General features: G+C 47.1%; 1 protein-coding gene across 2 annotated transcripts in view; it reads left to right on the forward strand.

Moving 5' to 3' along the window:
- Positions 1–17,858, forward strand: part of LOC144944286 (A disintegrin and metalloproteinase with thrombospondin motifs 9-like) — a 176,465-nt gene extending 158,607 nt beyond the window's left edge. For both annotated transcript variants that reach the window (XM_078872311.1, XM_078872312.1), the window contains 9 exons: positions 500–808; positions 1,193–1,322; positions 3,048–3,142; positions 3,874–3,968; positions 6,655–6,788; positions 7,473–7,564; positions 8,006–8,110; positions 9,191–9,314; positions 9,739–17,858. In XM_078872311.1, coding sequence (XP_078728437.1) covers positions 500–808; positions 1,193–1,322; positions 3,048–3,142; positions 3,874–3,968; positions 6,655–6,788; positions 7,473–7,564; positions 8,006–8,110; positions 9,191–9,283 — 1,053 coding nt within the window. In that variant the 3' untranslated portion in view covers positions 9,284–9,314; positions 9,739–17,858. The remainder of the gene's footprint in view (positions 1–499; positions 809–1,192; positions 1,323–3,047; positions 3,143–3,873; positions 3,969–6,654; positions 6,789–7,472; positions 7,565–8,005; positions 8,111–9,190; positions 9,315–9,738) is intronic.
- Positions 17,859–26,136: the final 8,278 nt, after the last annotated feature.

A 26,136-nucleotide genomic window follows, 5' to 3' on the forward strand; every position in this document is an offset into this window, starting at 1 on the left:
AATGCCTGTATATTTGGAGTTTGCATGTTCTCCCCGTGGTTGCGTGGAATTTTAACTGGGTCCTCTGCTTTTTCCCTACACATTTGGAATCAACGCCATGCATTTAAAGTATTTGGCTGCGAAAAATCTCCACGCGATAAGCCACTTCGTTTGAGCTATCATTTGTGATGGCCAGGTCACTTCTGAACAAAGAGCCACATAGCTCAGTGGGCCCTGACCTAGTAAAATAAAAAAAATAGTTAAACAGTTAGTTTAACACGTAGGCTTTTGCGACCAATATTATCCATAATGGAGGTTTTTTTCCATGTTAGATCGCGTAAATATAAATGCGTCGTTAACCCGCCACCACCCGACACAGCCAATTACTCAGGTTTGTGTCGGAGAGTAAACGCACACCACATTTACAATTTGAATTCTGTGTCAATCACAACAACCAGCTTCATTGGGGCGATTTGCCAGAATTGTGAAGAAGTCCTCCCACTTGGGCCCTCCCCTACAGTGCACCGCGTCGTGCGGCCCAGGCTACCAGCAACGCCTCGTGTTCTGCTCCGAGACTCACGGCTCGACCGGCGAACACTTCCCCTACGGCTACGGGAGCCACAGCCAGCCGCCCCGCCCGGCCACCGTGGGGGGCGCCCCCCACTCCCCCCAAGGCACCATCGTGGGGGGCCAGGATGCTCGCCCGTCCTGCCCGCACCCCCGGCCACCCGGCACGAGGCCGTGCGACATTCGCGAATGCTCCTCCCCGCCGCCGATGCCACCACAGGCGGCGCTGCCCGTGCGGTGGAGGACCGGGGCCTGGAGTCAGGTGAGAGCCTGGGGGGGAAGCCGTAGCCAACCGCGAGCTAACCGGAGGTGCTATTGTGTTGCCTCTGAAACGTCGTGATTTTATTGTTTTATTTTTATTAATTTTAATTTCATTTTTTACCTACGTGACTTTACCGAAAGAACTAAGAGTATGAATCCTTGCAGTCACGAAAGCTTCAAATCTAGAATTCATGCATGCTTGTTGAACTTCTTGCGCACCGTGCGTGTGCCAACCCTGCTAATCAGAGGCGCGGGGCGTTCGTACGTGTGAACATCGCTGTGGGCGAGCTGCGACGTCTTGGGGGGCTGTGTGCTCTCCCACACCGATCTCTCTGCCCCCTTATTCCCTCAATGTCCCCCCACGCCCCCCCCCCCTCTTCAACAGTGCTCGGTGTCTTGCGGTGACGGCTGGGCCGAGAGGCCGGTGCGGTGCCTGACGGGCGAAGGGCGTCCCAGCGAGGCCTGCCCCCCGGAATCTCGGCCCACCACAAGGCAGCAGTGCCACGGGCAGCCTTGTAAGTTGGCAGGGACCCCGCCAGCAACCGTGGATTACCACCGTGGGAAGGGAGCTCGCTGTACCGTAGTGGGGGGGGGGGTGGGGAGGAGGCACATTTGTACATCTACATCATGAAACACGTAATGTGTCCATCTGTCATTCAATTAGTAATTGTTGACGTAAAGAGGCAAGAGAGGGTGCGGGGCCCGCTGTGACTGGACGCAACTGGCTGGGGCCCGTGGCCTTGATGCCGATTGAGGCACGGATAACTTTTGACGTAGGTTAAACAAAATTGTGGCGGAACATTTTCACCCCTAGAATTTCCAAACTTTCGTCCCGATTTATCCAGTTCAGATGAAGAAAATGTGACAAATATAGAATTTTGGAAGGACTTGAAACGTAAACATTAGCAACAAGTTTTTTCCTGATGGAATTGCAAGCACAACGCAGCTTAGAAGTTATCCTTTTGATGCATCACTTACATCGCCTCGGGAACAACAAATGGTTTTGTTCAATGTCGTGACCGTCGGCTTCTGCGTCCTGTGCTATGATTTCATCATCATGGGATTCTCACCATATGCATTGTGCTACATTGTTTTGTTGTTGGTAACTTCGCAACTTCAAGTGACTCATAATATCGATTGACAAAGAAAGGGCCATTGCCCAAAACGTCACCTATTATATATATGTTTTCTTTTAAAGCCACAGTGTTATTGACAAATGTGAGGTTTTTTTCTCCGTTATTTGTGCAACCACTGCCAACGCAGTATCACCAGATAACGTATATATAATGATACTTTGGGAAAAGTAAAGGAAGTTGAGATTATAACTGTTGGGTGAATCCAGCTGACAGGAAAATGATATTATGACTTCCCGTTTTGCGTGTGCTTGTTTGCGGAAGTGGTGACTGATTTAATCCACTGCACCGTGAACCCGGTGACCTGAACTTGATTCAAAGCCAAGGTTAATATCAGTGGCAAGTGTGGCCTCCGCTAAGGTCAACTCAACCTTAAATGAGTACCTCATGCTGTGCGTAAACATGAGCACTCGGGGGGCAAGGGTATGGTGCTGTTCACACCACCCATCGCGTGCAATGTTGGCCTGAAAGAGGTGTTCACTAAGAGTGTTTGCCCAAACATTCCGTACGGCTGTAGAGATTGACCTTGTGCAAATTGTGCATATCCTATATGTGCGTGTGTCAAATTTTCACCTAGCCTGGCAAAAGAGCTGCATCGATGTCACTGTGAGAGTGGAGTGTGGCAGCTGTTGTGTTTGTCCATAATGCAGTTTTTTTTGGGTTAGATCGTGTAAATATATAAATGTGTTGTTAAAACCCGCCACCACCCGACAGAGCCAACTAGTAAGGGTTGTCACGTAAACAGAACGTGGCCAATTCGTCAATAGTACAGCACATCGGTGTGTTGGAGAGCTAAGCCACAACATTTTCAATCTGAGTACGACGTTTCTCCAGTAATTAAAACTTGCATAATCACCGGTGTGCTGTCCTAGTAACGAATTGGCATGTTCTGTTTACGTGTCAACCCTTACTAGTTGGCTGTGTCAGGTGGTGGCGGGTTTTAACGACACATTTATATATTTACGCGATCTAACCCAAAAAAATATCTTATGGTTGATATTGGTCGTGAAAGCCTACTGCGTGTTAAACCGTTGTGTTTGCGTGTGCGTCGCATGTGTGTCTCTGGCACAGGCGGCTAACACAATTCACCATTATGTCTGTGTGTAGGCGAGAAGGCTTCAAGCTGTGCTCACGTACAGATCCTGCACGGGGCTAAGGATGACGGGGAGTACCTCATTAGCATCGGTGGCAGAGACGTGAAGGTACACAATTTACCTTGTCGCAAGACGGGCAACACACCGGCACAACTTGAATTTGTCTGCGCGCTTCATTAATCCTGAACACTGCGCGTACGTGAATACCGAGGGGACCGGTTGTCATCTTAAGCGAGCGTTCCTTTTTAGTGAGATTTTTTTGTTGTTGCAAGAACCCACCGACGTATCCATCGCTAATGACGTGGGCAAATCACCGAGGCATTCCGTCGCGATGGGAACCTGGCCACGAAATGTAATCCGCGGCTCACCATCTGGGGCGGCAAGGACTCCGTGCAGCTTGGGTCTAATTGCACTCCCCATTCACTGTGCGTGGGACAACTTTAAGGCACTTGCCCGTTTTATCAGCTCAAACCGGCGTGTCTGCTGATATTGTATTGATTTCCCGTGTATCCATCTGTTACAGAATACGTATAAAATCTCAGCAGTGAATCTTTCTCTGCATACTATGGTGGAATATTTCACTTTAAAGACGTATCAAAAGCTTGTGCCAGGCAAGTATAACCATACTAAGCGAAAAAGAGAAAGCACTTCATTGTGATTTTTAAGCCACGATCATCATCAGCCATGGTCTATTCACTGCTTGATGGAGGGTCCCAAGCCACCTTTGATGCTCCTGCGATGCAATAATCCACCCAGGACCAGGCCTGGTTTTATCGCTCCATCTCCCCGGTTGGCCGTTCCTCTATTGCCATATTGACTTGGGTTTTGTTTTTCTTCAGATATACTGCTGGGGCATGGAGTCGGCCAGTCCGAGGGAGTACATCACGCTGTCAAGCGGCGAGGCAGATAACTACTCGGAGGTGTTTGGATACAGGTGCGTTGCTGCGTGTGCGGCCTCCACTCGTTCCTTCTGCGGGGCCATTCCCGGTCAACTCCGCGTGGCCCGTGCCTTCTCCATTAAATGAAGACTTAACCACAAAAAAAACAACGAGATCTTGTTTTGTAGGTACCAGACCTGGGATTGATTATAATTACAGCCAGCAGTGTTAGCCGGAATTACAATTACATAATGATTGGACTTCATTGCGAATGACACAATTACAGCTGTAATTGATTCCAGGTTTGGGAGGTACACACTTTGTCTGTGCGTGTGCGCTAAGCCACCTGCCGTGAGTTTGAAGCTTCGTTAATGAGAAATTAAATATATTTTATGACTACCTTTCAATACAACACTGCAAAGATGTCTGCAAGAGTGCTGCAGCTATGAACTCGAAAGTCAATTTTAAGTCTTTACTAAAGACGTTTTAAGCTGGAGTCAGACAAATCAGGGCATCAAGTCAAGTAGCTGTGTAACGATGCCATAATTCACTTATATAAATTTGATTTCCGTGCTCGTGATGCATGAATGGTGTAAACGAGAATCGATTTTATACAGCTGATGCAAATGACAAGCTTTTTTTTTTCACGTAGGTCAGCAGAGTAAATACAACGATAGAAATGTGTGCCAAACAATGAAAATTAGATGGTAAAAAAAATGAATGTAGGCGAAACATTGTAGACCGTTGAATTGTGGCCCAGAATCATGACAACGCAATATACAAGATGGAACCGTTTTTGCCACTATCATACTTTGATATTTGTAGCTGCTCACCCCGATCTATAAATGCCCTGATAGTGGCATTTCCTTTGTGCTGTTCACCTTTTAGCACTCTCTGGTCTGACCCTGGTAGAGACAAGGCCCTAAAGAAAGCTGCCTCTGGTGTATTCAAATCAGTTTCAAAGGCAATGTCATCTATTATCAGAGCATGTTTTGTCTGCATGTTCACCACAAGTACGTGTGGTTAATGCGAACTTGATTCCTTGCAAAAGGTTTCCATTTGGTGTTTGAGCAAATTAACACCTGTTTTATTGCCAGAAAGGGTGTAAGCTATTCTTATGTGTTTTTTTTAATGCAATATACGAGCTCTTTGATGTTTTTCCTTTTTTTTGGGTCACGTCTTAAGGAGGCCAGGTTCAGTGTGCTGAAATTCAGCCGAGCAGCGGTGGCTACACACGTGGCTGCCTGTAATCCAGCACTGTGGAGGCAGCGAGGGTTGGTAGATCACCGCGCAGATGTTGTGAAACTCCCTTCCCCGTGCGCGTCGAGATGCCATACCCTTGATCGCCAGGAGAAGGCGGTACAGCAAAGTGCTGACAAATATCATTTGTCCCTTCTGCATGGGCCTGAGTGGGCCGAGCCGTCCCCTACTGAAAACCGCCCTCCTAAACACAGATTGGACCATTACTCATTCTGCAAGGCCACTCTGCAGAATGCGGGCAAGGCGATAGCTAGGGACTGCCACCGTTTCCCTCTGCCCCCCCTCCGACTGCCCCCCACCGACTGCCCCCCACCACTCTCCCCTCTTACTGTTGCACTACCCCCACCAATTGTGCGAGCCACCAGTCGCCAAACTGCTTGCTTGGTTTCAGAATAGGTTTGAACCCATTCTGGCAATGAAACAGGTGTTGTTGTTAAGATGTTAAAACACCAAACAGAAACCTTTTTCAAGGAATCCTGTCTGCATTAACCACACGTACTTGCGGTGAACATGCAACAAAAAAAACATGCTCTGCGAGTATATGCGTTATCTTTGAAACTGATTGGGCCACACCAGACACAGCTATCTTTAGAGCCTAGTCTCAAGCAGTGCTAGTTTTGACGTCTTAACACACCTGTTTCGTTGCCAGAAAGGGTAAAATCGATTCTTATATTTTGATACTGGCAAGGGAGGTCACGTGATTGCTTGCTTGGTTTCAGACAGTCCGGCAACACATTCGGGTGATGCCCCCCCCCCGCCTCCCAACCCCTCCGACCCCACATCGAGATGCCCCCCCCCCCGCGTGCCCGCCCCCCCTGTGGCCCTTGGTACGGTGGCACCGCTGCGTCATCGTCATCGGGGTGGTCGACCGAATAAGGGGCCATCCATTCAGTACTGACGCATGGAGCGGGGAGGGAGGGTTAACCCAAATGCGTACGCTTGCATATGGGGGGGGTCTACTGACAATGTACGCATAGGGAACGGGGGGGGGGGGGTGAAGGCTCAATAACAATCTGTCTACATTGGCCTTTAAATAAGCCACAGTTTCTTCAGCTGTCAGACAAGTACTAACGGGAGAGGTAAGACTGTGAGAGAGGTAAGACTGTGAGAGAGGTGTCACTTGTCTGCCACCTGACTGCAGCTATCACGCGGCTCAGCAAAATAAGTGGCCAAGGTACACAACTTTAATTATTTAATGCAGCTGGCGGTGGACAATATGCTTAAACACGTTAATATTATTAATCGTTTCTGCGTGGATTAAATTTCGGCTGTTCTATAGGATTCGGGGCGGGGGGGGTGCATCAAGCGAACGTACGCAGGTGGGGGGGGGGGGGTGTAAAAAGTATGCGTGCGTACAGGGAGGGGGGGAGGGATCAAGTTTTTATTTTTGTGCACCTACTCCTTGCATGGCCCCTGCCAACTCAATGGATGGCCCCCTAACGGCCGCTTCCTGGCACGTCACTCCCCCCCCCCCCCCCACAGGTTGCACAACCCCTACGAGTGCCCCTACAACGGCAGCCGCAGGGAGGACTGCGCGTGCCGCAACGACTACCTGGCCGCCGGCTTCTCGGCCTTCAGCCGCGTGCGCCTCGACGTCAGCACCATGCAGATCCTCAGTACGCCCGCCGCGTTCGTAACGGTCCCCTCGCGACGATGACGACGATGACGACGACGATGACGATGACGACGATGACGACGATGACTACGAGCGGAACAAAGTCGCCCGCTCAACCTCCCCCACCACCACCACCGCCGCTACCGCCGCGTCGATCCATCACGCCACGTGTCGCGCTTTCGGACGTTGACGGTTGTGCGTAAATCAGATTGCTAATCCGCACAGATTTGCACTTTGGTGCAGCGTGTACCGTACGAGGTATTGTGGGGGGGGGGGGGGTGTTCCTTTTTCCCATGAGCCAAAGCAACCTAAATACCTTTCATCATTATTATCATCAGCTGATCTTTACACTGCTGAATCAAGGCCTTCCCCAGGCTTCCCGATCCCTCACGTCCCTACACTGCAACAACTTACCTAGCACATGCACACGAGCTGATCTCACTTCATAATAACAGCTGATGTATGATTATGATAATTTTTACGTGTTATTTATGTATTTATTCAAGGCAATTCTTTGAAACGATAGGCTTCCGTAGGCCAATATCGTTATCCGTGAAATGTGCCGTTCACGAGCGTCTCCGGAACGTATCCCTCGCGAGCAACGAGGGAATACTGCCAACGATGTAAATGGAACGTCCGTTGGCCACCGCCGGCTGATCACGCATCCCTTGCCGTGTTTCCACAGCCACCGATCTGCAGTTCTCCCGGACGCTTTACGGACGCCCCGTGCCCTTTGCCACGGCCGGGGACTGCTACAGCGCCGCCCGCTGCCCACAGGTAATGGGGCGGCGCACCCCGTGGAGTCGTCGTGCACGCTCGCCTCCGGTGTTGTCCAGGCCGACCGACGGGTGGCTGAGAACACAGCGCGCGCGCTTACGCTGCGTCGTTGTTGTATACAGGGAGCGGTGGCGCAGTGGTTTTTGTACGCGATGTGTGTGTGGCGCTGAATTGGAGGCGCGCGCTTGCGCCTGCGGACCCAGGAGACCCGAGTTCGATTCTCAGCCGCGGCAGACTTCGAACGCGAATGCCTAACCCGCTCCTGAATCTCCCCAAGGTCATCGGAGCTCTACATGAGTGCCTACTGCAATGTCTAGACATGAGCACTGGGGGAGACAAAGTTGTCCAGGTGACAGGACCCGATTGTCCCTGCTGCCTCCATTCCCGGTACGCCGCTCGCTACGCAAGCACTCGGCCGATGGCAAGTCACTCTTGTTGCAGGGCCGCTTCAGCCTCAACCTGTCGGGCACGGGGCTCATGGTGTCGGAGGCGACGCGCTGGGCGTCGCAGGGAAACTACGCAACCGTCGACGTCCTCCGATCACCGGCGAGTTCCTCCGCCTCTGCACCCCCCCCCCCCCCGTGCGACACAGACACGCAGACCACCGTCACGGGCAGCAGCAAGCAAGGCGGCGTGTGGCGTGTAGGATTTCGCGGGGCTCCGTCATCCCAGTAGTGGGGGGCGGGGTGTTCCGGCTAAGGCCGCGTGTTTGAGAATTCGTCCTCTCGAGCTTCCGCCACGCGCTGCTGCCGCCATCGTCATGAGATGGTGGGGACGAAGGCAGCCGGGTGCCGTGCTGGCCACGCCACCCACTCTACATGGGGGGGGGGGGGCTTGCGCAGAGGTGAACGTAGAGACTTCTGCCACCGGATCTGTGCGCAGGTCTGTGTGTTTGGGTGTTTGTGTGCGCTGTGCGTGTGGCGCGCGGGGAGTGCGAGTGCGGTGGTTAGTGCACTGGCGCTACGAACCTGGCCATCCAAGTTCGATTTCTCCCCCACTGACAAAACGAGTGATGAATATCTGAACTGGTCCCAGACCTCCCCCTTGCTAGACTCAGCCTCAAATTGGTACCTATTTCAGCGTTTAAATGGCAGCACTGGGTAGACAAGGGTGGTCGGGCGTGGTGTTGGCCACCCTCCCCGTCGTGTGCCATGCAGACCCTAATAGATGACGGCTAACAGGACTTGCCCCAACAGTCTTTTAAGGCTACACAGGGAATCTTTTTCTTTGTTCGTCAATTTTACCATGCACTTTTTTCCGCGGTTGTGCCGTACGGATTTCACACTGTGTTTTGAGGTCGTACCGGTTGTGGAACTGAATTCTAACTCTTGAGAATTGACAATGCCAGTCTTACTGCCAGCCCACAAACATTGCTTTGCAGCACGGTGTGTGAGAAAGTGCATCCACGAGTGAGCGCGTATAAATATATAAAAAAGCAGTCTCTTGAAGGGACCTCAGATGTAGTTCTGTGATGTCACCTTTTGCAGCCTGTTCTCTAACACAGAGGATAAGGCCATAGAAGAGATATTTGTCTTTGTTGAATGTGGTGTTCTTGCAAGGGTCTTCAGACGGATAGGTACTCACTGGTTCTTGCTGTCTCCGTTTGCGCGCTCTCTCCTGTGACAGGACGGTACGAAAATATACGGCAGGTGTGGCGGTTACTGTGGGAAGTGCATCCCTCATTCCAGCACGGGGCTCAGGCTACGGGTCGCAGCGTGACGCTCGGCCCGGCCTGCTACTGCTGGCCACGGTGAGTGGGGCCTTGCCAGCCAACGACCGAGATGAATGGCGACAAACAGCGCTTGTCTTCCGAGTTGGCAGGGGGAACGCCGCTCCTGCCTCCCGCCCGCTTCTGCCTCTCTTCTCCTCTTGTTTAGATCTTTGTTTCGTCCTCTTTAGTTCTGATATCCTCCTTTTTCTTGCTCTTCTGTAGGAATGTTTTTAATATGTCGTAACGTTTTTTTTTCAAAATAATTTGTCTCCTGAGAACGATTGTTTCAGGGCGCGTAAATGTCAGCACTGGGTAGACAATAATAAAAATGTGTACATAATGGGGGGCTAGAGGGGGGTGTCTTTGTCTTTATAATGAGCAAGGTGAGTATTGTGAGGTCCGGCCGCATCAGTCGCAAACGATGAGCTGCGGCCGATTGTTCTGTTTTGTTCGTTGTCTTCAGGAGTGAAGCTGTGGCAACTTGAGCTGGAAAGAAAATCACCTGCAGAAGCAATGCTACCTCGACAGTGGGACCTTTGGTGAATCTACGCAATGGTTCTTGCTGAATTATTTATGTGTTTTGTTGTCGTAATTTTCTTTTGATATTTTTTTACGAAACAATTGTAAGCTTTAAAAATATATATATATAATATTAATAATTATAGCTGTACATGTGTAAATACTCCCAAGTGTAACATACCAACGCTTATCGCACAGACGTATTTTGACTTTGTATTCATACGGTGCTCTTTTATTTGTTTTTTTAATCTGTACAGGTAAAATTTAATTGCCTTCCCTTGTAAGGTTGGCTGCTGTTGTTCGGTATAATTTAATAATTAAACGTCTCTGTTCAGAATTTTGAGCGGGGGCGGTAGGGGGGGCAGGAATCTGACGCAACGATTGGAGGTGCGCACGCGGTTTGAGACTTGGGCTGTTTACCAAAGCCAGATAAATTGCCTCGTCTTGATGCTCGAAAAGCACGCGGCTGTCTCTCTCCGTCAAGTTGGGGGTTTTTTTTATCACTTTTGCCAGTTATTCTTTACGAGACTCATTTACCACATTGACACGGCCAGGCTGTGTTGGCCCAATCTCGAGGCTTGTGGCACAATTTTACGAGCAAACTGGACAATCCAGCCAACCAAGTGGGGCCTTCGCATTTGACAAAACGGATTTTTTTTTATGCAAACGAAGCCAAGCACAATGTGGGGTGGAGTACGCTCCGAATGCTTGCGAGCCATTTTCCTAATTGAAAAAAAAAACTTACGCAACCAAAAGGGGATATATTTTTTATATATATATTAAACATTCATACGATTGTGGCAAAAAAAAAAAACGTTTTTGTCATGCTTCCGTTATGCAGACATTTTAATGGCCTGTACTTTTCAAGCCATTGCGAACTCACATTCAATAAGACATGCGTAGCATGCAAGGTCTTAGAGCGTCTATCAATCGTGCAGCTGCTACGTGAAGATCAAAGGCCTGGATTGCAAACAAATGGTGCTGTACTGTTGTTTGTGTGTCAGTTTTGCTTGCTTTACATTTCATTTATCTATCAATGCAACATGCCTTTTTTTTGCATTTGGCAAGTTAACCAATATTCAGATTGTGGATGTGGCACATTTTTATTGAAAGTAGGGTGCTTGATACAAATAAATAACGCTAGTGTAGTGTTGTGTCTTCTTACCATCATATTAACAGATATTAAGCTATAACAAGATACTGTGGATGTTTTGTCAGCGTTTGAAACTGCCAACGGCTCGTGGGTTTTTATTTTATTTTCCTGAAGAAATCCACTGAGTTTTATTTGAATTAACTCAGTCGTTTCAGTAGCTCTTCACCAACACTACCTATTGCCTTTTACTCGATTTTTTGTGTGTGTGTATGTATTCAGATAACTGTGTTTACAACGAAGGTTAGCAGAGGCCAGCCGTAAGGTATTAAATTAAACACCAGACAGTGCTTTTCATGATCTGCTGTTGCCGAATGTTACTTCTTTTCAAACCTGGTTTCTCATTCCGCTGAAAACACCCAAATTGTACTGTGGGTGTGCAGACGGTACCAAATTCTCCTACCCTTTTATGTCAGGCATTCAAATTAATAACAATCATACTGTATATATATTGGACGTTCCCTTTTTTGCCTTTTATTTTTGTTCGGAAATCCATAAATACTGTCTCCTTTGCCACTGTGGGTGTGTGTGTGTCTGTGTGTGTGTGTCTGTGTGTGTGTGTGTGTGTCTGTGTTTGTGTGTGTGTGTGGGTGTGTGTGTGTCCGTGGGTGTGTGTGTATGTGTGTGGGTGTGTGGGTGTGTGTGTGGGTGTGTGGGTGTGTGTGTGTGTATGTGTGTGTGTGTCTGTGTGTGTGTGTGTAAACCTGGTTTATATCTAAGTGCCAATGTTATGGTTGATGCTGAGCAGTCAAACCATACATTCTGCGTATCAGTTTACGGTTTACAGTTCCAAGTATTAACACAAACTCCTCGAGCCGGATTGTTTGAAATATATGTTATTATATATATTTTTTATGACTAGCAGAGTGGACATTAGACTCGAATCAGCTGTGCAACCGATGTTGTACATCGCCCGATGATGCAGGTCAAAATTACATTCTTCTCGCATGAAAAGCGTCGAAACGTGTGCAAACGTCCTTTATCCAATTTGTCAGCGAATGGAGAAGATTAGTTGACCTGAAAGATTGGCTGTGTTGAGCCCTGGGGGGGGGGGGGGGGGCAAGAGAAAGTTGCGACTTCACGAGATGTAAAAAAAAACAGAGACCCTTACACCGCAAATTGAATTTTTTGATTTGCATAATTGTGGGTTAAACTATTAAATGCGGGGTTGCAGGTGACACAATGCTAGGGCCACCGAGAGGCATCGAGAGGCACAGAGCGACGTAAAGCGTGAAGCGTATTTTAATCAGATGTGATCCGTGATATCTCCGTCCGCGTTGGATTTTTTTTTACAATAACCAATGACAAAGCCTTTAGAGTGAATCATACACGGTGGTTTAGTGCTGCCGCATCTACCATTACATGTGGCGCACGCACATTGTGACTGAAATCAACGTTGATGAAATTGCACGAATAGGCTGTGCCTCACATCATTGGATTTCGAGAGAACCACTGCGCAGAATGGCCGAAATTACCCGTTCAGTGTCCGAGCTGGTGATGCTTTATTGGTAATATCAGTGGCTTCGGATTGAATGGTCACTTTGCCTGTCATAAAAAAATGTGTGGGTTTTAATTAGCGCAGCCAAGCACAAGCTTATGGAATACTTTCTGTTCACACAGAGTACTTCTATATGGTATTTTTCCCCCCCATGGTGCTGCGTTATTGCTTGCTATGAGAACAGGCAGCGGTCGTAAATGGGAAGTTGAAGCAGCCCATTTAGGGGGGGGAGGCTTTGTGACACAGCAGACGGGTTTCATTGATTCTGGGCGACCGGCCGAATTCACTCGTTTATTTGTTTAAATGTTCTGTTATTTTTAAACATTGTATGGTAACGTAATCCAAATCACTGACCGCGATCAAGCCATGCTTGTCAAAACATTCGAATCTAATGTGGCTTGCGCGATTTAAGACGAGGGCAATATCCAACTGCGGCGAAGTGCAACTTTGTTGGCCGGGAGATGACGCGATGACTGGTGAGTGGCAGCTCTGCATTTCAAATGTTCAAATGCCGGCGCCTGGGAACGTGCAGCAGGCAGCCGTTACACCGCTCTGTCCTGAGCGCCGCTCGATCTGTCACAAACTCTTGAAGGTCCACGGCGCAAATTCTTCGCGATGAATGGCAAAAATGAAACCTCGTCTCGTTAAAGGGGGTGGCAATTCAATTGTGTGTGCAACATCCGTGAGAAGAAACAAGTTACCCCGTGTTGACTTGCGTACCTCGGCTGTGTTCATCACGGATTTGAGTAGCTGAACGCACCGCGCCGACTTGACTTTGTTTGTTTGTCTGGGTGTTAGAGATTGCCTCGCTAGGAAACCGCCTCAAGCCCTGTTGTGGCTCTCTGCACGAGTGTCAGTGGGAGAGCGGCAGACCTGGCTCTCTGCTCGAGTGTAAACGCAAGCGTACTGTAAGAATGCGTACTGTAACTCTCACCTGTCCCGTCGGTTATGCGCGCCGCCGATTCATAATCGATTTTTGGGTCGGATCACGTAAGAATTGTGGCAACTGATCGATGACACTGGCTGCGACTACCGGCGAGACGTCATGCCAAATTGTTGAATGCTGTGGATTTCTCTCCAACACTACCGATGTGGTGAAGCGGCAATACATTGGCACGTTTGTTCCACGTGAACGTTTTTATTCATTTCCTGTGTCGGGTGGAGGAGGGTGTACGACACACATTTAGCTCAAGCAATCTCATTCGACAATCAATTATGAATTGTAAACATTGGTCGCGAAAGCACACCAGCTTTAATTAACGCACAGTGATGACTCGTCCAGGGTTTGAGTTTAGGCCGTTGCGTACGTGGAGGGCGGGATTCATGCATGGACTTCACTTGCTGCAATATCCACCGCTTTGTAATGGTTAAAACACAACACCGTAGCACTCTGATAAATGCCACCGGCAATTGGGTGATTAAGGCCACTGCATCGCTGTGTGTATTACTGCCAGTTACGTGGCGAAATGTTAATAGATTTGTTCGTATTTTAACTTTGGTTTAGCCTTAACAAGTCGTACATCACATTTATGAACGCTAACTGAAATGAACGAGGTAAATAACAGCTCTAAGAGGCTACGTTTCAGAACATCATGTAGATGTATTTACCTTTTAGGGGACCGCGGTGTTATTGGCGAATTGTGTTGCGTTTTTTGTCGCAATCCGCGCTTCTGTGCAGCACTGCCAATGCAATATCACAGCAGCAGCAGCAGCAGCAAAGAACAGCAGCGTTTAAATGACAGCATAGTTTTACATTGTGTGGAGGGGGGCATGGGGTGTCGGTAAAGCAATCAATGGAAGGAATTGGAATTAAATAAAGAGAGGCAAACACCTCCCCGCCCACGCAAAACCAAACAGAACAGCCACCGTGCCTTCCAAGCCCGTCCGTGAAGGTCCATTCAGCGGTGGGTCCTGCGAGGTGCAATCACACGCGCGTAGCAGTGAATGGGTGCAGAGCTGGACTAGGTATTGACTTCCCTCTGGTGCCGCGCAGTGCTTGTGGTTTTGTTGGGGGGGGGGGGTCTGTTGTTGTTACAACAACTTTCGTTGGATCCCGTTCTCACGTTCAGGCAAATGTTGCACAAGTCGACTGTTTTGTTCGTCATCGATGATATGTGCATTTTCTGAATTTCTGGTGTATTAAATGGTGGGGTTGTCTTTGGTTAAAAAAAAAGTTAATTAGCTGCACTTTTAAAATAAATAAAAATAAAACGATAGTGAGATGTGTTTTTTCAAAGAAAGTTAATAATGTGTAAAGCGAAATAGCTCAGCTGTTACAAGTGAAGACTGTCTTTGCAAATATAATTTAGCCGATGTACGGTGCTGGGATTTTTCAAAAACAATGTTTTGAAGATCTCTAATCGACGTTAGATATGTAATATTATAAATTTGTCTTTATTATTAATCACTTTCATAGTGTGCATTTAGTATTGTTATGATAAGTTATAGCAGTCATTTGTTTTTGCACTTAAAGTTACGAAGGGACAACGGTGCGTTGGTTGTATTTCCCGTCAAGAAGCTGCCGTGCCTCATCATTGACACACGTTACATAACGCATTCAGTCTGTATTAAATTGTTATTCATGCACTGTGTGCTACTAACGCTAATTTGGCAAACATACATTGGCAAAGTAGTTTCTGTTGTCCTCACAAACCAACGTCTCAATTCAAGCAAATGCTGAAGATGAATTGAGCGAGGAATTACTGTGGCCACGTCGCGCTAATTTATCCGTCCTTGTGAGGCCTTGTAGAAGTCAGGGAGGGCTTAAGCCTGGCTGGCAGCTTGCTAGGCGTTGCAGGTATGGGACTGGCTGCAAGGTGGCCAGGAGAAGGCAGTGCTGAGTGACAGACGGGGTGGGGGTATGTTTAGTTAAACGCCTGCAGTATTATTAACCAGGGCCGCCCCAGGGTTCGAACCACGAGCAAGGGGCGAATGTGCTACTGTACCGCATGGCCATGTCACCGCGATTTTCACATCACAATCCCATAATTGCCCCTTTTTCGAAGCCACGTGTGCTTTTATTCTGCGCTTTCATCTTTCTCCAGACAATGTCTCCGTCTCTTCTGCAGAAGCGCATTCCTATCGCGATTCAAAATTGGGGTTCCGCTCCATTGACTCCAACCACGGGGTTGTTTCTCGTCGATAAGCTCAAAAGGCACAGGGGCACGCTGTAAACTACTACCCCGCCCGTCAGGAACGCAGTGCGTGGAGGGTGCTCTCGTGACAGACTCCTTCGGTTTAAGCATTGTACTTGTCTGTTTATTGAAGCGTGAATCATCCTTGAAGTGCCTTCAATCACTCGGTGGGGCACGCTGGTTTAAACCCACCCCCCCCCCCAAAAACGTACGTGAACACTTGCCCCCTTTGGGAGGCAGAAGGCCGCTCGCAATGCTGTTCTGGTTGATTTGATATTCCTGTGGAAACGTAAATTATGATAATTAGGACACTTAGCTGCCTGAGTCTGATCAGCGGACAATACTGAGTGAGAGTCCCCTCTCTCTGTCGCCTTCCGTTGTTTTAAACAGGGGCGGGGAACCTTTTATCTACCAAGGGCCATTTGGATATTTATAACATCATTTGCGGGCCATACAAAATTATCAACTTAAAAATTATCCCGTTATATTTGATCAAACATTTAATTAACTCACCCCTAATGCAATGGCTGGAACTGCTTCTCTTTGGTGAGGCGTGTGATGTTAGCTGGTATTGATGATGTTGCTACTCACAACTTATTTTCCAGGTTTGCTCCTAGATTTATTGAATTTCGAGTCCTGCCTGCGGTTGCCTTGGCAGGGCCAGACCAAATTGTTTCGCGGGCCGTATAAGGCCCGCTAAACAATTTGGTCTGGCCCTGCCAAGACGTTCCCCACCCCTGTACTTTCAAGCCAAAGCTCAGCTCGGTTAAATGGCGCAGTCCGCTCAAGTATATGATGTTAAATCCACCGCAATGGTTTTCGGTTTGTACAAATGCCTGAAAATCTCTTCCTGTTCACCAAGTGCCGCTCTCTATGTATAAATATGTATATACTTTATTCACGTTTTTTGACAACAGGAGAGGGCCGACGTTACTGTAACACAATTCAATCGGTGATCTGCAAGCATGTAAAAACAGCTCCGCCCCTTGGCCATGATCTAGCAAGTCGAGAGTAAAGCTAAATAGGGGTAATAAAGCAGAGGGAGGTGGATTCTTGTTTTAGTTTCTAACCTCCCGCGACCCGAGGCTTGGCCGTGAGATGGACTTCGCTCACCACGGGGTCTCTGCCTTCGGCAGTCATCGCGAGTTGTCCCAGCGGCGTCGTCAATCCAACTTCTACCTTTTCCTGGGAGACCGATCCTTGGCAAAAGCGACAAGAGCCGTCGTCTTATCCCTTGACACCCGTCGCGCCCTTGCGACATTGACGTTCAATGCGTCGGAGTTGTATGATGATGATGATGATCGCCATCGTTGGGTTAGCAATGCAAATAGTAAAGAGCATCTTCTCCGGGCAGTCTCCGGATTTCCGCGGCGCTTGTCCCCAGGAACAATCGTCTTTCTCTTCTCGATCGACTGAAGGAACCTCCGTTTTGTGGGTACACCAGGAGGATAGATGAAGAGGAGAGCGCGAGAACGGAGTGTCCGATGGTTTAATTCACATCGCGGGGAGAATGATCTCTGATCGAGAGGGAATCGGCGAAGGGGAGAGGGCCCAGATCTTGATATTCACCGCCAGTGATCCCTGCCAGAGGCGGCTCCCCGTTGGCTCACTTATTTTGAGGGCGTAATGCAGCCTCGTGGCCAAATGTCTCGACGTCAATTGTCGAGCTTGTAATTTCATTGTCAAGCCTCGTCCAGCTCATCATCTATAAATTATAAGTCAGCGAAGAGTGCATTTGCATGCAAATTAAATGCAGGGTGTGGTATGATTTCATGCCCACGTCTCCGTCCGACTCTCCAATGTAAAAATTGTTATATTATACAAAAAGGGCTCCTGTGATAAATAAACATGGGGCCCTGAATTGAGCTTAATAGATATGCGTTTCCCGTGTAATATAATACTACCCTTCCAGTTTAATTTTAATCAAATGCTGTATCTTACCTGCATTTAATTTGTAATTGAATTTTAATTTTATTTGTGATTATTTCAGTTTTTTTTTAATGTGAAGAGTCTTTTTTTAAAATGTTTGTATTCACTTTTTACTTGTGAAAATTAATAAATGACATTTCATATTTCCCTACGGGCAGGCTTGGGGCAGAAAAAGCTACGACTTGTAGCCCGTGCCCGCCTCCTGACATTTAAGGGTGCTCCATTTTGACAATGTTTAATATTTAGGTGCAAACGAAGCAAATTGTTTAACTGGTGCTATGTGTCAGTGTTGGTGTTACATTTCTTCAAGTGAAAAGACGAAATAAAGCCTCTGTTCGTACGTGATTCGCTCATGTCATCGTGTCTCCTTGGCTGATTGTTTTACATGGTTGTGTGTGTGTCTTCGTTCCCTGGGCTGGGGTGCGGTCGTGCAGTGGTTCGCACACTGCGCCTCGAACCCCGGTCCGCCCCAGTTCGATTCCCGCTCATGGTCACCACCGGTAATGGTTATCTGAACCGGTCATGGGTCTCTCCTCGGTCGACTCAGCCTCAAATTGAGTGCTGTACCTGGTGTGGCGTTTCAGCGTCGCCACTGGGGAGACAAAGGCGGCCGGGCGTGGTGCCGTTCCGGCCTTCATAGGTTCTACTCGCTAACAGCACTTGCCCCTACAGTGTGTTAAGGCTACACGGGGGGTCTTTGTCTCTTCGCCCCCACCGCTCAGGAGATATGGAGCCACTCTCGGTCTTTTGCATCCTCCAGTTCCCGTCGAGATGAAGACTTTGTCAAGACCACCCCCCTCCACCACCACCCCTCCCCCACCACCCCACGCGACCCCCCACCCCGCTAACACCCCACCCCACCCACTCCACCCCTCCACACCCTGCGAACCTAACTTTGAGCACATGGGAGCCTTTGACTGACCAACATGCCTGTCACTGGACGATTAGAATTAGCTCTATTGGCCGAATAAGCACAGTTGATCCCAGTCATAAAAGGGGATGGGAACATCGATCCGAAGGATGAGAAACATTTGTGCCTCCGATAAAAGATAAAATGGTTGTTTCAGCCCGCCGAAGATTAAACCAGTTTCTCAACCGTAGTAAGTTGATGGTCTCGAAAAGATGCCATCGTGTTAGAATGAACAATTACACCTGTAACTTAAAGAAGTCCTGAATTAATTTCAACATAATTCATGCATTAATATGAATGGCAGTCAGTTGGAACATTTGATAAAATAAATTAAATAACCGAATGTGATGTTGAAATGAATGTAACCCTGTGTCCTGACTTTTGGGCAACCCTGTATATATATAAATGCCGTTATTATATATATAAATAACGTATTGTTTTGTGTATTGGGTGATGCACGCACGCAAAGCGCGAAAGACATAATATCTAAATTTTGATTTAAAGCTTTCGTGACTGCAGGGATTCATATTATTGGTTCTTTCGGTAAAGTCATGTAGAAGGAAAATAATAAAGATAAAACAATTAAATTATCACGACGTGAGAAAATTTGTTGTGGGTTTCACACCTGATGATGATTGCTTGTGTTGCAATCGAAACGTGAGAATTTTATTGTTTTATTTTTATTATTTTATTATTTCCCTTCTACGTGACTTTACCGAAAGAACCAAGAATACATACAATCTACTGAAACCAATTATTGGGCCACTTGTAATTGGGGATGAGAAAAAAAATAGACAAAATACGCACACTGCATTAGCAATATATATAGCTCCATTCATTAAGTTTATTTGCAGACGTTGATGTGAACACATTAACTGAGAGCCGCATTCAAACTCCTGAAGGTCACTTGCATCAGAAGCAGATGGTTGCTTTGTTTGTAACTTGATAAAAAAATGCGTTAATCCGGTCTCCAGATGCATTAGAAAAAAGCCGTGCAGAGCCAAAGTCTCGTCAATAAGTCTCTTAATGTCTGCCGCCGCAATCAGCAAGTGTTTTCAAACCGTGCCAAAAAAAACAAAAAACCATTAAGACAGCAGACAACAATAAAACAAAATTAATTAAATGCCCATTACAATGTGGTTGTCTTTTTTTTACTTTCCTTACAACTGCGTAGGTGGTGTTTCGCGTTTTGTGCCTGAAGGCTCTCCCCGGTGCCCGAGGCTTTGGGGTTGTAACCACGCGGCGTTCTGACGAAGCTCTCAAGCATGCGCTGCGAAACGTTGGACTTCGTGTTAAGCGGCACGCGGCGCAACCCCTGAAAGCGCATCGGAGAGCTTTTAAACAACAGGCACACAAATGTGTAACAGCGACATAATACATCACACAGCCGCTGCTCATTACGCAAAAACAAAACTAGCAGTGCATTGTGGTCCTCTTGTCTTTGACAAATGTGACAGCAGCAGTGATGTCGTGATCGGTCAACAACAGCGCTGTTCGAAACTCGTTCGTGCTGTTCTGCTCCGCACTCTTATTCTGCTACGGCGATGCGGTTTTATAATATCCTTTACAGACTTGACATAGCAGAGGGACGTATTGTGTTGCTGTTGTTATTAACTGCAGTTACTGTATAGTGTAATACTGCACATACAAATGTTACCGTTATCTAAGTCTAAGATGAAACACACGTGACCAAACTCTCATTCTTGCACGGGGTTGGCTGTTCACATTGTCTGTGTACTCAAATGGCGCGCCTCTTCAGATCACGTTCCACCACCATCCTCCCTCCTCATCCCGCAGGCTCCCTCTGCTCCTCCCTGCCCTGCACCGGTGGCATCCCCGTAGACCGCCTCGTCTACGGGGCCCTACGTGAATCTGCCGGTCTCTATGCCTTTTTGCGGGTCTCTATGCGAGTCTGCGGGTCTGTATGCGAGTCTGTGGGTATCTGTGTGAGTTTGTCGGGCTGTGTTAGTCCATGGGTCTCTATAAATGTATAAACCGACACTTTTTTAAATAATCTGAATATTTATTTACACTGGAGGAATCCGATGAGCTATAAGCTCTTTTCACCAAGTAAGGCCCACCGAGCGATATAACTATTTTTCAGAAACGACTTTGCCATCACAAACGATAGCTCAACGAAGTGGCTGATCACGTGGAAATGTACAGCAGCCAAATAATCGAAACGCGTGATGTTGATTCAAAATGTAGAGGGAAAACCCGGAGGACGCGGAGAAAAATCGACGCGACCACTTGGAGGACATGCAAACTTCAAATATGCAAGCGTTCTGGTCGGCATCGAACCCACAAACTCCTGTATACCTCGCGAGGTTGTTAACATCTCGCCACCGTGGCGCCCCTATATATATGGGTCTCTCATCTCCACAGTCCTTCTCCCTGCATCTTATGTATCTCAACTCAACACAATTCCAAACCATCAACGTCTCGGCAAACTTGACCTCCTCCAGAATATTAGTTCTCAGGATATAACTTATGAATCCCCCCTCACTTACTTCAACGTTTGCCTCCATATGCAATGATAATTGTTTTTTTACCATTTTATCTTGCAACAAAACTGACACCTTTTTTTACAAGGAGTCATGTTTGCATTGACCACAATACCTGCGGTCGGAATGCAAACAACAAACACAACTCTGATAATGTATGCACTGTCCTTGAAATTGATTGGTCCACACCCGAGACAGCTTTTCTTATAGCCTAGTCTCACATGGTGTTGGACTAAATCAGTTTTGTTGGCAGATAAAAGGGTAAAAAAACAATTATCATATGTTGCTACTGGAAAAGGAGGTTCCAATGGTGTAAACACGAGCAATATTAATTTAATGCAATCATAGTTTATTGGAGAACAAACTCGAATAGCCCACAAAATAGTGGGAGAATGGCGGTGGATTGGGAAGGCCTTCATCAAGCAGAGTGGACTGATCTTGGCTGCTGCTGCTGCACATGATGATAAAAAGCAGGAATACATTACCTCTTCTTTCATTTATAAAAGTGCAACATAGTAGCCAGGGGAAAAAAATACATAAGTACAGTAAAACATATTCCAGCTCTTCAAATATCGTCGCATAAAAAGCTCTAAAAATGCTGACTCTCTTGATTTCCATCTCTGTATTTCCCAGCCTTATAACTGGCTGCTGGCCAGGTCTCCCTATCAATTGCGAGCACTCGCGCGTATTTTTTATTCAAAACTAGGGCAGCTGCGGTGACCTTGGGTTTCCTGGAGACCAAACAAGCTTGGCCAGAAAGTCTGGTCTGTTGCCATCGGAATTATTGCAAATCCATACAAATGGTATCGACGTGCAGTGCAGTGTCTACCAAGAGACATTGCAATAGTAATGTACTGACCAAACACAAGTACTTCTACAATTTTGGGTTAATATAATTATCATTTATAACAGATTGTACGAAATATCTAGACAAATAATTAATGTATATATTACATATACGGTATAAAATTGGTACACATATGCAGTATGTATCATTTGCATATATCTGTATATTAAATATGCAAGCAATATTGTATGCCTTTATCAAGGTGAAGGTGATCCGTTAAATATAACTCACTGCTGACCTTTCGTTATGGCCGAAAAAATCGAACTCAGGTCGCTCGGTTTCACTGCGCAGTGCGCTAACCATTGCGCCACCACTCGGTGATAGACAAAGGCTCGCACGATTGCGGCGCACTGAAATGTGTGATAAACTTACCACGAAGCGCTTTGACCCCCCAAAGACTTCATTACTCGAATAATAAACTGTAATTGTTTTGTGTTTTTTTTTTCAGGACATCAGTGCTGTAACTAGCAATGTTTAAAGCTCATACCGTGCAATTAGGGAGTGCCATAGCAAGCTGTGAAGAGAAATGCAAACACGCAGGGCATGCTGCCAAAACTGCTGCAAACACTCATTATATAAGCGACTGCTTTGTCTCTCCGCCTCCAGCCAAGCTGCTATATATGCCCGCCACGGAAATTTCCATCACTCTTGCATGATGTGCTTACTGGAGCATCGAAAATAATGTGGCATTTAATATGTAAAGCGCGGTCAACAACTGCAAAAAAGCACGCTTACTTCCCACAAAGATACCCCGTATAGCCTTAGCAGAGTGTCGTTAAGTCAGCAGCACTTGATGGCCGTGGCACGCCACAATTAGGGGTTCGGGTGGCCAGCACTTGGCCAGTCCGCTTTAGTCTCTCAAGGTGGCGATGTTCATTTCGCACCGCAGCAGGTACTTGCTTGAGACCGAGTTAAACTCGGGGAGGCCCATGACGGGTTGCAGATAACCGTCACTGGTGTTGATTGGCCGTGAGTGGGAATCAAACTCGGGTCGCCGGGTTCGTATCGCAGCGCCGTTAACCGCTACACTGCGTATAAATATAACATCATTATATACGCATACACATATACGTGGATGCGTGTGTGAGTTTATCAACAGCGATGTCGACTAAAGCTCGGTCGAGCAAACTGATGCTCCCGTGTTCCGGTCTCACGAACAAGAGAGCAGCAAGCCTGGCTCTGCAAATCTGCTCGAGTTGAGGTTTTAAAAATAAATCCTCAATTGAGCCCAGCAGGCCAGATGTTGGTGCAAGAGCTCATACGGACCGAGCCTTTTGTGTGCGAGCATCCCCCCCTTCCCCAAGAAAAATACACCCCACCGACCCACCAGGTCACTCGCTGCCTTTGAAACTGACAGCTTTGCCATTTCATGCCAGAAAATGTCTGTAGGGTAGCGTCGTCCACGATTCGCTTGGTTTCATTCGTGGATCTCCGCTACGCGAACCACCTTTGCAATGGGCACTAACAGGCAGCAATTTCCTTGTGAGTAGTGTGACTATCCTTGTCATTTACAACATTATTATTGTTTGTGTTCCTGTAGCATTTGCTGAATATGACTCAATCATCGTGAATGCGGAGCAACGTTCTAGTCAGAGCTCCGAAGCTATGCAGGCGTTGCCCCTGCATCGTGCTGGGATGGGTGGCCGCCGTGCATGAAACCGGTGTTACAGGCTGGGACTACGTTCGGAGCAGCAAAGGGCAGTGCAGAAAAATACAGTCCATTGATGTAGAGCACTCCCCCGTCTGTACTATGCCTCCCACATTCACCAACCCGCCCAGAGCGGCATGATTACTCGCGGTCAAATTAACTGCATGGAGAGTGTCCTCATCCCACAGTGGACCGGCAACAGGGCAGGACTGTATGTATGCAGAGGCAAATTAAGATGCAACGTTGAAGACATATTGAGGATAACCATTGTCTCTCAGAAGCAGGAGATACATGAATAACAATGCCCTGTTTTTTTATTTACTTACCTCAAGAACACCACAACGATTGTCAATAATACTTATTTTTGTTGCAGCAAACGTCCTGTACTGGGATATTTGACCAATACCATCCATGCCTTGTTTCACTCGATGTGTTATGAGAGTGGAGTGCCCAGTGAAAAGCCACACCAGTAGATGTGGCGAGGGCGGGGCACACAAAGCTCCACACAGATTCAAGCATTCACTGCTATGCTGTCACCCACGTGCACACCTCGAAAACAAAGCAAACAACAACAACAACAACCTGGTAACCTCAGGCAGTCTCCAATCCAATAACCAGGTTCCGTACCTGCTTAGCTTTCTAGGCCCAATAACATCTGTCAAATTCAGTCAAATAATACTGCATGCTTCGATTTCAAGCTTTCGTGACTGCAGGGATTCATCTTCTTGGTTCTTTCGGTAAAGTCACGTAGAAGGGAAATAATAAAATAATAAAAATAAAAAAAACAATTACATTCTCACGACGTGAGAACATTTGCTGTGGTTTTCACACCTGATGATGATCGCTTGTGTTGCAATCGAAACGTCACGAGACGCTGTCTCCCCGACAGACCTGGTCTTCACCTGAGGACGGCTGCTTGCGTTGTGGCCGAAACGTCGTGAGAATTATTTTATTATGTTTTATTTGTATTATTTTATTATTTCCCTTCTACGTGACTTTACCGAAAGAACCAATAAGATGAATACTGCATGTGTTGCCGCGCTTGTGCCGTTACGCCTCTCCGGGTTGTGCCGCGCGTTGTTTTGCGCGGTGTCCGACGTTTCGCTGCACGTTGCTGCGGGGCCTCTTCTTCGGGCGGCGGCGCTCGCTGAAACTTTAGGAGGCTGCTTCAGGAAAGCGAAGTTAAAGGAAAAAAAAACCGCGGCCAGTAACGCGATGCGAAAAGTCAGAGACATCGCGCCGAACAACCCGAAAGTTCATTTGGAGAGCTTGATCAGGTGATGAGAGTGGCATTGGCAGTCAGTCGGGTTGTCGGACTTGGTGCCCTTCAACCGTGGGAAAAGATAAAACCCACAACCCAGCTCACGCTGCCATGATAAGGCATTGTTCGCAAGCCCAAGTGCAGTTGCCAACTCTCCCACCAGATTGGCCACGAGTCTCTATCGGAATTGGCATCGTTCTCCCCCCCCCCCCCCCGTTGACCATTGAAAACAATCCGGGAGATTTTAATAATATGCAATTACAAAAAAAAATCCGGAATAGCTTCAGTTGGAGATGGCAACCCTCTGCCCCAAGACAACAATTCACACGAAGGTATATATTTTACGGGAAATAAATTAGCATCTTAAAGACAAACATAATAATAACATCATGTTTCGATTTAAAGCTTTCGTGACTGCAGGGATTCATCTGCTTGGTTCTTTCGGTAAAGTCACGTAGAAGGGAAATAATAAAATAATAAAAATAAAACATAATAAAATATAATAATAAGATAAAACATAATAATAATAATAAGAAACGTCGTGAGAATTATTTTATTATGTTTTATTTTTATTATTTCATTATTTCCCTTCTACGTGACTTTACCGAAAGAACCAAGAAGAATAACATCATGCAAACATTAAAACTGGATCCAATTACATTACGTAAATGTGGCCGTTTGTTAATGCAGCTTAGTAACAAGACGAGCTTAAAAAAAACCGCACGCAAATACACGAGGCCACCGCGTTGGCAAGCGGTGTGCAGTATGTACGGCGCCACGTCAATTGTGGCAAGGCCTCTAAAACACCCGCGTGAGAACGCACGCTGAGAAGTGAACATCAGCGCAGACCGCTCAAAATAAACGTTTAAGTGTCACACAAACACACGTCTGCCTGCACTCGAAGAGTGGTAAATGTGTATGCAACACACAGTGGCATCGCAGCGTGAGCAGCAAGTAATACAAAAAAAACGTGTTGTACTTTGTATTTATTTTATTTAACCATTAATTGGAAAGCGTTTAGGTAGCAGAGCGTAACGTTTGCAAGCTGTGCACGACATATATATCTCTCTACGGCCGAGCGATCAGTTTGCGTTGCAACACGACAATTAATTCACGACAGAACGAATGGCACGACACGTTTAATGTTCAGGCCCGTATAATGGAGTAAACGCTATCCTGTTACAGCGCAACCAAACCGCTCTCAAAATCACGACGGCACGCAAATCCACGCCTTGCAACTGCTTTGTCCACATCTGAACGAGTAGTTGCACAGCACGGACACGTCCGACGTGGCTGAAGTCCATTCCGATGAAGCTCCCACGCCACGAGCTGTAACATCCAACAGTAGTCCGCGAATGAGCACGCAATACAACTCCGTGACTCTGGAATCGCAGAGCAGACCGCTTGAAGAAGAATAATAAAAAAACATCAACGCCTTAAACGTTGGGCCGATGAACCAAC

Source organism: Lampetra fluviatilis, chromosome 34, assembly GCF_964198595.1.
Source record: "Lampetra fluviatilis chromosome 34, kcLamFluv1.1, whole genome shotgun sequence".
NCBI classification, from domain to species: Eukaryota; Metazoa; Chordata; class Hyperoartia; order Petromyzontiformes; family Petromyzontidae; genus Lampetra; species Lampetra fluviatilis.